The sequence below is a fragment of the Mesocricetus auratus genome, unplaced genomic scaffold (assembly GCF_017639785.1).
Source record: "Mesocricetus auratus isolate SY011 unplaced genomic scaffold, BCM_Maur_2.0 Super-Scaffold_100707, whole genome shotgun sequence".
NCBI classification, from domain to species: domain Eukaryota; kingdom Metazoa; phylum Chordata; class Mammalia; order Rodentia; family Cricetidae; genus Mesocricetus; species Mesocricetus auratus.
In genome coordinates, this window is record NW_024429269.1 from 16565449 (window position 1) to 16579520 (window position 14072).

A 14072-nucleotide genomic window follows, 5' to 3' on the forward strand; every position below is an offset into this window, starting at 1 on the left:
GGTCAGCTCATTTGGTTCGTTTTAGGGTAATTCATTCTATTTATTGAGTTGTAAAACTTTAGATTTTCTATTTAAAGTTAGTTGAAAAGTTGCATGTGTGAGAAGTTGCTTTGTCTCATTGTTTTAAAGATGTTCATACCTCTGCCTAGAAAACTTCAGACAATAACGAATAAAATTAATAAGTGAAAATGTAATTGAAAATTATGAGTTAAAAATCCTATAAATTCAATAATAGCAATAAAACAAGCAGCATTTCTTTTCAACTGATGAAATGAAGACAATCCTACAGTGTGGCAATATCCTGTGGCAAAGAGTCCTGGGTCACATAAGGAAGCTAGTTAAGTGTGAGCCTATGAGTGAGCTGGCAACAGAGTTGCTCCAGGGTTGTTGGTATGATCTCCTGTTTGAGGTCCTGTTCTGATTAACAATGATGGACTATGACCTGGAAGTGAACGTTAAAATAATCCATACATGTTATAAGTAGCTTTTTCTCAGAGACTTATCACAGCACAGAGAGGAAACCAGGACTTTGCAGATCTGTGTCCTCCATGATGATGCTCCTGCTGGTGCTGCAGTTTGTTTTTTCCTCACCAACCCTGACCCTGTCCATAGCAGGGTGACCTGGACGCCTGCCTTTGCCTTTCCCTCTCTTTTCTCTTTATGCTTTATGAGATCTACACACTGCAGCTTAAATGATCACATTGATTCTGTCCCCCATCCTCTTCTCTGTTAGTTCTAAGATGGATGTTTATGCTTCAGAACAGAGTACATATATTGAGAAATGAAGATAAAACCAAAGACCTGAAACTTTGAGCCTCAAAACCCTAACTGAGGTTATAAATCTACAATACAGGAAAGGGATACTACGTCAGGCAGATGTTATATTGTGGTCTCCTGATGTCTTGTGACTGGTTGGGCCACATCCACCCATTTGAAGGTTTGTGTACTGGCTTCAGATGTGTAGGGAGCACTGTGCATCCATAGCACAGAAATAAGTGCCTGAGTCTGGGGTCTGACAGGAGGAAATGTACAAAGAGCTGCGATATTCTTTAGCTACTGTCGTTGATGCTTTGTTCCAGAAGAATTGGAGAACAGGCTGATGAGATGTCCGTTGCAGTGGTGGAAAAGTTGCACTGCAGCTCTGCACTCTCTCCCTCCTGCAGAACCAAGGACAAAGGACTCTGCTCCACTTGCTGCCCTTTCACCCCTGATCAGAAACAGAGAAAGAGACACAGATGAGGTCACTGAGCATCCACAGAACCCTGAACACCCCACGTCCTCTGAGAAGGAGGGAGCTCTGCAGGACTCCTGAGCTGTTTCCCCACCCTCCATGTCCTGAGCACAATCCTCTCTGTCCCTGAGTGTGGACAGTCAGACTCACAGCAAAGCTGGGAGCACAGCAGCCCCAGCAGAGAGCACAGCAGCCTCTTCATGGTGCTTGTCTGGATGTTGGAGACAGAAGCAGTAACTAACTCCTGGGCTATGGTGTCAGGATGACTGTTGAATGTCCCTCCTCCTGAACCAGGCAGCTCCACCCAGGAACCCTTCCAGGCCAAACACTGCAGAGTTCCCTCCCAGCCTTCTGAGCCTGAAGATCCTCCCAACTGGACCTGGCTGAGAGTATGGGTGAAGAACTGTGTGTGGGGGGCATTTTGAGATGACCCTGGGTTTGTATGCAGTTAGGGATCCTGGAAACAGGAGAGGACCATCCCCTCCCAAGGAGAACAGGCTTCAGCCCCACACAGAGCCTGACTCACTCAGGGAATAAACAGCTAAAGATTTAACTCAGGAAGCAAGAACTTGTTCTGACTAAAGACCTTTCCTGGGGCCTGAGGGATGGCTCAGCAGATAAGGGTCCTCGTCCTTCCAGGAGGCCTAGTTCCCTCCCCAGTATCCATACCAAGTGGCTCACAGCTGCCTGAAATTCTAGCTCCTGGGGACCTGATGCTCTCTTCTGTCCTCCTCAGAACCTATACACAAGTGTCAGACATTTGTATAGACCCAGTGTCATACACATGATAAAAAAGAAAGAAAACAAACAATATTCACCTGTGAAAGTAATTTAAGGGAAATCACTAGAGAAGAAGAAGACACAGCAGCATAATGATATAGTAAATAAAAACATAATGGCTTTATTGTTTGGAATGTATTTTATCAGTCAAGATTTGTTCTAAGTGTTGTTTAAAAATATGACTACATAAGAAGGAAGTGGATCAGGGAAAGCTCATGGAGTTCTGTATTTCAGAGTGACAGGGAGACAGTGATGGTGTGCTATTGCACATGATGACCGCAGGGAACAGTGAGCTACGCATTCCTAACTGTAGAGGAATGCATTTGAAGGTTCTTACCATAAAGTTGGCTGCTTGAGAAATGAGACTAGTAATGGAAAGCAAACACACAGTCTCCTCAACTGTAATTCACAGTCTACCTTACACCATCTCAACCATTGTTTTCTAAACAATAGCAACTAATGTCCTACAACCCTGAAGGATATTTTGGGTGAAATTTTGAGTGAGGTAAAAAAAATGCGTGCTAGTGCTATTTCCCTCAGAACAGAGACCCTCCCTTGTGGTGAGCTCCCCACACAGCCCTGATGCTGCAGGAAGATGCAGAGCCCAGGAGGTGCCCAGGATGATGGCTGCATCTGTGCATCTGCAGCAGCTGCTCTGGGGCTGAGGGACAGCTACTCAACTCTTGTCCCTCAGGGTCAAAATTCTACTGAAATAAGACCCTTTTGTAAAGCTAAAAGCAGGTGAAGCACTTTCCAAGATTCCCCTTTCTCTGTACTGTTGTCCTCACTGAGCATGCCTGGTCTCTTACTCTGAAGTCTCAAGTGGTTTGTGTCCAACTCTGCACTTGTAACTCAGGGCAGAGGAGCTCTCAGCTTCCTCAGTCCTGCCATCAGCAGATCCTCAGGTGGAAGGAGTTTCCATCTTTCCCACACTCAGTCTGAAAGCCTCCATATCTGAGACAGACTGGCTTCGAGGTATGAGCTTCAAGGCTCTGAAACCCAGCTGAGGGTGTTGCACATGCAGGAAAGGACCCTGAGGGACAGTCTTCACTTTGATGAACTCAGAGTCAAACATACATCAAACTAATGAGAGTCTTAGTTACTGTGCAGTCCCTTTGTCTTCCTTGTAAAAGACAACAGAATTGAGAAGTGTCACCTGCAGCATTCTAGGAGCTGCCCACAGGAAAAGACTGTACCATATGCAAACACCAGGGGACAGGAGCTATGAGCATTGCTTTCCAAGTCCACATTCTGTCTCTGTCTCTGTCTCTCTGTCTCTCTGTCTCTGTCTGTCTCTCTTTGTGTCTGTCTCTGTCTCTCTGTCTCCTTCCCTCTCTCCCTCCCTCTCTCTCTCCCTCCCCCCCTCTCACTCTGTCTCTCTCTCTCTATCTTTGTCTCTCTCTGTTTCTTTCGCTGTCTCTCAGGATGTATGGCCTTGCCAGAGAAGGTGTGTCACTGGTGGTGGGCTTTGGAATCTCAAAGACCCAGTCAGGCTGGCCCAGCCTCTCATTCTCTCTGCCTCTTGTTGGTGATCACCTGTAAGCACTTAGCTACTGCTCCAGGGACATGCCTGCTACTATGCTTGCCACCAATATTGTGGCTCACCCACTAAAATTGTAATCAAGCCCCCAATAAAATTCTTTCTTCTTTAAGTTCTCTAGTCATGGTGTCTCTTCACGGTAACTGAGATTGGAGGTTATACTGAATTCTTCATAACATGAACCAAGGAGAGAAAGTATCTAAATAACTTCTGGAGGTTGACGTATATTTTTAAAAACTACAGTATATGTCCCTTACTTGGTCTTAAATTGGTGACTTAATAACAGAAGATTGATGGAGACTGTAAATCATTGACTTCTGAAAGGCATTTTGATAGAGATAAATCCCATGTCAGGGTTTTCCTGGAGGTGTTTTCTGTGTTTAGGAAGAGAACAGGATTTCTGTGGATGAAAATCCTCTGGCAATGTCTTCCATCCTATCTTGTCAGACAATCCACAGATTCCTGGGTTTCTAGGAAATTGGCCTGAGGTTTGTTGCTGTTTTTCTGAAGGCCGTGTAAACTCCACTGAGAGAAGGCACACAGCTCTCCCTCTCCCTCACAGGGCCCCTCCCCTCAGCCCTCCTGTACCTTGGTTTGTGTGCAGAAGGGCTGTATCTCTCACACTGTGTCCCTCAGAGCACAGTAGAACAGGGCAGAGTCTGACAACTGCACTGAGGACTTCTGCAGGTTGAAGGAGCCGCTGCTCTTTTTTTGTTTGTTTGTTTGTTTTGTTGTTTTTATGACACAGGGTTTCTCTGTATTGTTTTGGAGGCTGTCGGTCCAGTCTGGCCTCGAACTTACAGAGATCTGCCTGTCTCTGCCTCCTGAGTGCTGGGATTAAAGGCGTGCGCCACCACCGCCCGGCGGAGCTGCTGCTCTTATGAAGAGTGGCATGGAACCCTTGCTGTTCAGTCCTCTTGTTGTCTGTGGAGCTCTTTAGGAGCTGAGGGGCTTTGTTGAGATATTGCACATACCAGAAGAGGAAAACATTTGGGTCAGTAGTCACTCTGTGACAGTAACCAGGTCTTCTGTCTGGGACACTGAGTCTCCATTGATCTTTCCTAAATATGAATAATGAATTAATAAATAAGGAGGGATCACGTAGCTACATGAGGAAGAAGGTAAAGACTCCCACGGCTGTGAGAAGATGACGTCATCAACACTTAGGTAAACATAACTCACCAAGCATCAAGAGGAGCAGCAGAACTGGGCAGGTGTCAGGAAGCATGTTCACAGAAGACAATGACACTTGAGTTTTTTTAAAGATTTATTTATTTATTACACATACAGTGTTCTGCCAGAAGAGGGTACCAGATTGAATTGTAGATGGTTGTGAGCCACCATGTGGTTGCTGGGAATTGAACTCAGGACCTCTGCAAGAGCAGTCAGTGCTCTTAACCTCTGAGCCATCTCTCCAGCCCCGATACTTGATTCTTGAGTTGACCAAACTCACAGGACAAGTCTCCTCAGGACCTTACTGAAACTCCTCCCTCATAACCAAAGACCTCCTTCTGCACAGTGACAGTTAGTCATGTGAAGCCAACACCTGAGGAGACATTAACCACATTTGAAGAGTCAGCTGGTTTTCCTTCAATCTGCACCACAGATGCCTGCCCACACTTTGTGAATAAATCTCACCCAAAGGAGACAGGTCTCGAAATTATCAATGTTACTGAACTACATGTATCCAATCATATTTTATATGCATAACACATTATGTTAATTTATATTTTAATTGTATCTTCTTATTCTCATTTTCTTAGTTATTAAGGATGGTTATGCAATGAATTTTGATTATTTTAATCAGCATCCTATACACCTCCCAGATCCTTCCACTCTTCCCTACTATGCTTTAAAATAAACACCTCTAGCTTTGCATTACAGTGTGTAGCACCCATGTAATCCTGTATGCGTGGCCTTCAGTACAGGGTGGTGTATGTATCCAAGGCTGCACCGATGAAGAAATCTAAATCTCTTTCCCAGCTGCACAGTTCCTCTGCTTGCTGGGATTGATTCTGGCCTAACCCTTTGCAAGTCTGATGTGTGCTGTTGGCGTCTGTGAGGTCAAGTGTGCCGCTGCCCCACTGTGTCCAGAAAATGCTGTCTCCTTGCAGCCATCCCTCAGCTGTGGCACCTACACCCCTGCCACCACTCCTTCTTCAGTGACCTGTGACCTTTGGAGGAGTTGTCCCACTAGGGCTGAAGTTTCTTCATCTCTGCAGCCCCGTGTATTCAGGTTCTCTGTGACAATCACCATGTGATGCCTCCAGGGAAATGGAATGACAAATTTTATTTCAACTTTTAGAATAAGTTTTTAAAATGAAGGAATGAGAAAACTGTTCAAAATTGTTTTGAGTCATTCGAAGCTAACTTTATTTTTTGTGTTTTTAATAAGTACATTATAGTTGGCACTTCTCAATTAACAGCTGACAAATGTTTCACAGGAAGGTCTGTGACACAGGATGTGGATGGGGCTCCAGGCCCTGTGGCAGGTTTGAGGACAGGCTGCAGTGCCTGGGGAGCAGTGTGCACTTGCAGCACACAAGTACATGGCAGAGTCCCCAGGCTGGGGGTCTGCGATGTGCAGGGAGAAGTGTTTGGCGTTCTTGTCCTGTAAAACTGTCACTCTTTGGTCCTGCTTTCTCTCCATAGTTGATTGAATATCAATAATGAGCTTAGGATGCTCCCCAGGGCCTTGTTTATACCAAGGAAAGTAGGATGAGACACTGTCTGTGTAAGTGCAGTTGATGACAGCGCTGGCTCCCTCCTGGACTCTCAGGGTGGAAGAAAACTGCTCCAGCTGCTCGCCTTGGCTCACCCCTGTGAAGAAGATGGAAAGAAAAAAGAAAGGTTGTCAGGTCATCACTATCCAGGATTCTCTGTTTCTGCAGTAACTAGAGGAAAGCTGAATAAAATCGAGTTCCTCCTGCATATCTCAGAAATGCCCATGGAATATTCTGTGATCCTAAAAGCTTAACTCACTGCCCAGCTGCAGCCACAGAAATGCGAATAAAGTCTTCATTGTTCTTCCAGTTAAATTAAGATCCATTGTAAAACGTGATGATTAGCAGGTCAGCTGCAGCTACCGGGGTGTTGTTCTTTCTCAGTAACAATACTGCTTATAGAGGCATCCACTCAGCACTGAGAAAAAGACTGTGTTTCTGTCCTGAGACTGCACAACCAGCACACAAGTAAGAGAATCCTCTGCATACTCCCCAGCAGCTGAGCTCTACTGCCACCTTGTGGTTGCATCCTTAACCAGTGAGGCCTCTGCTTAAGTGTTCTCTACCTGTGAGGGACTCAGACACATAAAACAACGGCATGTCATATCATCTGGATCCTAGTGCTAAGAGACAAAGAATGGTATTTGTACACACTAATACAGCTGTTTCTCATCTTTAAATTTTAAATCTACCATAGCTTATGTATAATACTTCATAAATTAATGTATATACATGATGTTTTCATGTATATGTGATATACTTATGCTTATGAGTGTGTGTGTTTGAGAGAGACATTTTTTTCCGAGCTTTCCCTATTTTTAATTTTAAATGGCTTGTTTTACATGTCAATCCCAGTTCCCTCTCCCCTCCTCCCGCACCCCCCCCCATTCTCCCATCCTCCCACCCTATTGCCAATTCCTTCCACATAGGGGATATCTAGAGTCTATCATTTCATTCAGGGTAGGGTCCAGGCACTTCCCTAAGAGTCCAGGCAGAGAGAGCAACCCTCTTTGTGTTATGGACACACGATGTCTGTTAGTATTCGAGGGATTAAACACTGATCCACTGCTCAGGACCCCATAGGTAGCCCAGGCCTCCTCATTGACTCTCACATTCAGGGGGTCTGGATCGGTCCCATGCAGGCCTCCCAGCTGTCCGTCTGGGGTCCAAGAGCTCTCCCCTGTTCGGATCAGCTGGAGAGAGACATTTCTTATACCTGGAACTGTATTTATTGATGCACGCCCTTATCCCAGAATGATCAGATCATTCATCAAGCAACCCCTCCTTTTCTTGGATAAAGATGATTAAGCCAATATTTCTTCTTGAGAGCTATGGCACCCAGGACAAGGCTTTGTCAGGTCTCTTGTGGGCTTTCAGCAGCAAGAGATCAACATTCTATCCATTTCAGTGAGTTCTGGTTGACGACATAGATATGATGTTTTTACGCTTTCACCAAATCTCCAGAGATGTTGACCTGGAATTACAAACACTCTTAGGAACTGCTTTTAGGAAATTTCTCAGCCATCATTTAGTACAAAGGATGGCAACATCCATTTGGTTTACTCTCACAGCATCCAGTGATTGATAACTTAATTACTGACAGAATAGCAGTGGTAGAATCCGTAGAGAATCTGTGACACCTTGCAATCATTCATCTTTGCTCCATCCGGTGGACCATCCCAATCCTACTCGCTACTTTCTAGTCCATTTTCTTTCCCTTTTCTCAACTGTAAACACCTACAAACACTGTCTATCTGGAAGCCCAGTGTTCTCACAGACTTGGGAACCAGGTGGGTCATTTTCTCTGTCTTTCCTTTCCTCCATTTTAGTTCCCCTGGTACTATCCCTGTCCCTGTGACAGACCATTTGCCTGTCCTCTCCATCCTCCTCCATTCACTGAGGACTCGCAATTCCTTTCCTCCTTCACCCCCTTTCCTTTGAGTCAAATCCCAGATGAGACTCTACAGGCAATGGCCATGGATTCCTGGGAAGCAGGTAGTTCATCCTCACTCTCCTGCATCCTGACATTGCCATTTCCCCAGTTTCACCCCAAGACATGTAGCAGGCTACCTACAGGGAGTTGTCCTTGTTCTCTGTTTCCATTCTTCAGGGACTCCACCCCATCCTTGCATTGAACCCACTTTCCCTCATTTAGTTTGACTTCCTAAATTTTGAATTTCCAACTTTATACTTGTTTTTATTTTATTTTTTGCAATTTTATTTCTACTTGCATGTCTTGAATTGTTTTCTTCATTTTATTCCACTGTTTGTTGTGGCCCTCTCAGCATCCCTGCTACTCCATCCCCTTTTCTTCCTGTCACTCTCCAGTAAACAAAAACACTTTCCATCCACAGTGACCCCACTGACAGGGACTCAAGTAGGTTAGTCACACTATCCTCCCTGTCCTCCATTAGAATCTCTCTAGTCTCATTCTTAGCCTGGTAACAGATGGCTTACATGCCCAGTCCTCAGCTTCATTCACTGGACACTGCAAGTCTTGGTTCAGACACAGGATCCCTAGCCCTTCCATCCCCATCTCTCCACAGAATTCTTTGCCTTATTGCCCCCTACTTCAGGATCCACTCCTCACACTGCACCTGACTTCCCCATCGTTTCCAACTCTAGGTCTGACCAGGATCCCCCTAGCTTGCTACTCAAGTCTCTCTCAACTTTATATTCTAGCCCACATTTACTCCTTTCTATCACTCATTGGCCCATAGAAGCACTTCCTACCAGGAAATAACAACCATAATTTACTGAGATCAAGACATTTCAACAGAAATCAAAGAAGAAAACACACAGTGAACAAAGACAGTACAAATAGAAACACAACCATCCAAACTCCAGATACTTGCACAGAAACACAAACATTAATAGCCAAGAAAATATGTCTTCTCCAGCTATTACTAACCCTAATTACAACAGATGCTGAAACACAGCAAAGCTAAATCACTAAGCAAAGAGATTAAAAATAGATATTATGAACTTGACCAAGAATCCTAAAGAATAAATCTCTTAACAAAGCCATTTTAAAAATCTATAAACAGTGGGGAAAATGAGAGAAAAAACATTTAAAGACATGCTAATTTGAAATAGAATTACTAAAGAAAACCCAACCTGAGATAAACAGGAAATTAAAATTTTAGGAAGTCACACCATAGTCTCAAATGTAAGTTTCACCAACAGAGCAGATAACACTGAAGGCATTGCATAAAGGATAAAAGAAATAGATACCTCTGGAAAAAAATGTTAAATGTAAAAACAACAGAAAGAAATCAGGGAAACAACATCTATCACCATTGCATTAAAGATAATAAAATATCTGGCATGAACTATAGCCATGCAAGTAAGATCGTTAATAGTAACAATTTTAAAACATGGAAGAAAGAAACAGAAGACCAAGACGATATAGAAATGTTCATGGATTGGTAGAAATAGTTTAGTCAAATCAGTCATCCTACCAAAAGTAATTGATAGATTCAATGCAATCTCTCTCAAAACACCAACATAATTTTTTTACAGAAATAGAAAAAAAGAGTGTAATTTCTCTGCTTCATATGAAAGAAAAAAATAATCCCCAGGATAGCTCAAACAACCACAGATAATAAAATCACTCATTGGGATATCATCACTCATATTTAAATTTACAGTTAAAAAAGGCATCACGATATTAGCAGAAAAAACAGACATGCTGATCAGTGAAAAAGTATTGAAGCCCCAAACATAAGTCTACATGCCTACAAATATCTCAGTTGATTAAGAAAACAGTAGAAATACATACTAGATAAAAGACAGCAACTTCAACTGGATGGCTACTTGGTAAACAATAAAAATAGAATAATTTTATCATCTTGTACAAACATCAATCCAAATGGATCCAGGGCCTGAATGTACTTCTGAATACTCTAAATTTAACAAGAGAGAAACATGGAATAGTCTTGAACTCTTGGCACAAGAAAAGATTTTCTGAACAGGACACCAATAGCACAGTCACTGGAAACAACAGTCAGTAAATGGGATGTCATAAAACTAAAAATCTTATGTATGGGCAAAGACATTATTATTTGAACAAAGTGGCAGGTTACAGAAAGGGAAAACATAATTACCAACTGTACATCTGATATGAGTTAATATCTAAAATACATACAAATCTAAAGCAACTAAAGTGGTGATATTTGTTTATGCCTTAATAAATAAAGCTTTCCTGAAAATCGGGCTGCAAAACTAGCCAATAGTTAACTATAGAGCCTGACAGTGGTGACACACACCTTTAATACCAGCACACCAGAGGCAGAAACAGGAGGATGTCTGTAAATTCAAATCTACCCTGGGCTACACGAGATTGGTCTGGTCTAAAAGATATACAGATACAGGCAGTGGTGGCTCACACCTTTAATACCAGTACTTGGGAGTCACAGGCCTTTAATCTCAGCACTAGGGGATGGAGACAGGAGTGAAATGGCTAGGTTGAGTGAGGAATATATGGTGAGAGAGACAGGAGCTCATGGCATTCAATCTGAGGATTCGTAGAAACAGTATCCTTCCTTTGTTCTAATGACTCAGTCGAGGTAAGAGGTCTCTCTTGTGGCTGCCTCCTTTATTTCTCTGTCCTTTCAGCATTTTCCCCAATATCTGACTCTGGGTTTTCATTATTAAGACCTGTTAGAAGTCATGATACTGACTAAACATCAAAAAATAAATGACTCAATTAAAAATGGGAACAAATCTAAACACAGAGTTATTGGAAGATGAAACACATGTAACTGAGAAACAACACCCTTAGCCATCAGAAAAAAATGAAATTTAAAACTTCTAAGAGATTTCATCTTACACAGGTCAAAATGTCCATAATCAATAAAAACAAATGATATATTGTGCTGGTGAGTTTATTCTATAAGGGGACACTCATTCATTGCAGCAGAGAGTACTAACTTTATAAACAATATGGCAATAAGTGTCATAACTCTTCAGGAAGATGGGAATAGATCTACCTCAATATTAAGCTATTCCATTTTTGGGGCTTATACTCATAGGGCTCTGTACCCTACTACAGAGACCTTTGTTCATCAATTTTCATTTCAGTTCTATTCATAATAGCCAGAAATTGTAAATGGCCTTGATGCCCATAAAAAGATGGATGGATACTGAAAATGTACAATTCTGCAATGAACTATCTTTCAGCTATGAAGTCATGAAATTCATAGGTAAATTGATAGAACTAGGGGAAAGAATGGTGAGTGAGGTAACAAAAACCCAAAAGGCAAATACAGTACGTATTCTCTTATGTGAATATTGACTTTTAATCCTTAAATAGGCTTGCCACAATATGTGTTTCTTCGGAAATTAGGAATAAAGCAGGAGATTATGGGAGAGGGAAGAACATCCTGAATAGGGGTTGTGGGAATAGAATAGATAGTAAAAGAGACACAGTGGGAGGTGGAACAGGTGGATTAAACAGAAAGAGGGTGGGAAGAGAGGATCAGAGAGGGACTATGGGAAATAGCTAAAATTCAGCTTCCCCTGAGAGGTCATATGGAAATGTACTAAAGTGTGCGTGTTTGCATGTATATAGTAAGTGATTAAATATATCTAAATGAATAAATATGTATATAATTTTACTTAATAATGCAAGAAATCTAAGTGAAACCACCAAAAATCAGAGACAAAGCAAAACCTAGACATCTCTTCACAAAAATTGAAACCAACAGTCCCATATTGTGTGAGCAAACAAGCACATGTGTGTGTATGTAGGTGCATGTGTATGCGTACATGTAGAAACCAGAAAAAAAATTTGGAGGTTGTTTGTTAGGTCATGACTAGTGTGTGTGTTTGTGCGTGTGTGTGAGTGTGTGTGTGTGTGTGTGTTGTATGCACATATGTGTACTTGAGTAAAATGTGTGTGCATGAATGTGGAGGTCAGAGGTCAACCTTGGATGCCATTATTAGGGATCTGTCCACTTTATTTATTGGAGACAAGCATTCTCTGATAAATGGAACCGTGGTTAGGCTAGGCTGGCTGAGTAGTGGGCTCTAGGGATCTGTCTGTGCTCACACCACAGCACAGCCACCATACCTAGCTTTCTATGTGTGTGCTGGAAATCATACTCAGGTGTTCGTGACTCCATGGCATCTACCCATTTCCTGTGTTTTGGCAAGCCTCAGCTAGAAAATACTCTCTTCCTTTTCCTTTTTATCCTGAGTATTTTCATCCTCCTAGGCTGTAAGATAGTACTTTATAACTGTGAAGATTTCTTTGGAAAAACATCAACACTTTCCAATTCCTTCTCCAGTTTTATTTTTAGTGGTTGCTAGAATTGACACAATTATCTCAGATTTCTAAGCTTCTATGATTCTGGTGGATTCCTATATTGACTAACAATGCATCAATCTCCTTCCTAGATGGGAATTCTTAAAATTTATGACCAAGTCTGATCAGTACATTTGGCACCCAAAGAAGAGTCAGACAGTGGATATTGTTGCAGGAACAGAGTTGTGCAAAGGCAACTGAAAGAGATTCCTCAAAGACCCAAGGAGAAACCTTTAGTTGAGCGCTCCACTGCCATGGGTGTTTATGTTCAGCTCCCCCTGCAGCCCCACACACTGTGCACTCAGAGCACAGAAGTACACAGCCGAGTCGCTCAGGTGCACAGAGGCTTTCTTCAGGTGGAAGGAAGAGTCGCTCTTGCTAAACTCAGCCTCAAAGCCACTCAAGCCGAGAACCACGGGGTCTCCGTAATAATACTTGAGGAGCATCTGGAGCCCCTGCCGTGGGTACTGGACATACCAGAACAGGTTAGGCATCACACTGTAGGAATAGTTGCATCTCAGCTGCAGAGAGGATCCTTCCGTAACAGTGATGTGAGCTTCAGGCTGTGTCACTGACTGTGCTCTGCAGTCTCCTGTGAAGGAATCTTTGTCAGTAACTGAAGTACAAATTTCCCTGAGGACAGTCTGAATCCTGGGTTACGGAGACCACGAGGACGATATACTCACTCAGGAGAAAGTGAACCCCCAGCACCGAGAGGAGCACCAGGAGCATGGCTGAACACCAGGAATGCTGCAGGTCTGTTGTGGGAGAACTCTCTGGAACAGGACAGGCAGGAGTGTGGCTGAAGAAAGCAAGAACCTGAAAATAGGCATGAGGAGAGGGTCTGCTGGAGAAAAACAGCGAAGTTGCTAAGACGAGCCTGGGAGGTTTTGCATATCTGATTCTTGTCACATACCCTTGCTAAAAACTTAGGCAGCTTTTCATTTCTGACCACATAGTTCTGGCGTGAAGTTTAATAACAGGTGCTTCTGGCACTTTGTAAGCACTCAGCACAGCTGTCCGAGTGTGGAAAGATTCTGGAGGACTGCCTTGGGGGAGTGAGAAATGCTCATTTGCACCTTTCCTGGTGTTGCAAGAAATAAAGAAATGCAGAGTACAGAAGCTGAAGCCCTGAGAAAGTGGCCGAGATTGGGAAAACTGAATGGAGTCTCTGGGCTTCGTACAAGAAACATGCCGCAGTCTGGCCTTGCCACCTCCACTGCAGGGGTCATGCAGAGATACAGCATGCATTGATCACCTGTGTGCAGAATAACCGCCTGAATAAAATGCCTTCTGTCATAAAAAAAAAAAAGAACTTAGCCAGCTGCAAGAAAGATAAGATGTGAGCAGGTGAAGATCTTCAATACAAGACAGAATGCTGGTGAGTGCAGCAAGCGCCCTCTGGAGGCCAAACGAGGAGCCAAATGTCCTGAGGGTCCAGGTCCTGTCACCTGCTCTCCCTATTTCACAAAGCAATACTTTCACAAATTA

The 14072-nt window shown here is 43.0% G+C and overlaps 1 gene segment (V, D, J or C); it reads right to left on the minus strand.

Moving 5' to 3' along the window:
• Positions 1–12814: 12814 nt before the first annotated feature.
• Positions 12815–13421, minus strand: LOC121137808. The segment is given in 2 exon segments: positions 12815–13173; positions 13268–13421. Coding segments are annotated over 2 exon segments (405 nt in total).
• Between the last annotated feature and the right edge of the window lie 651 nt (positions 13422–14072).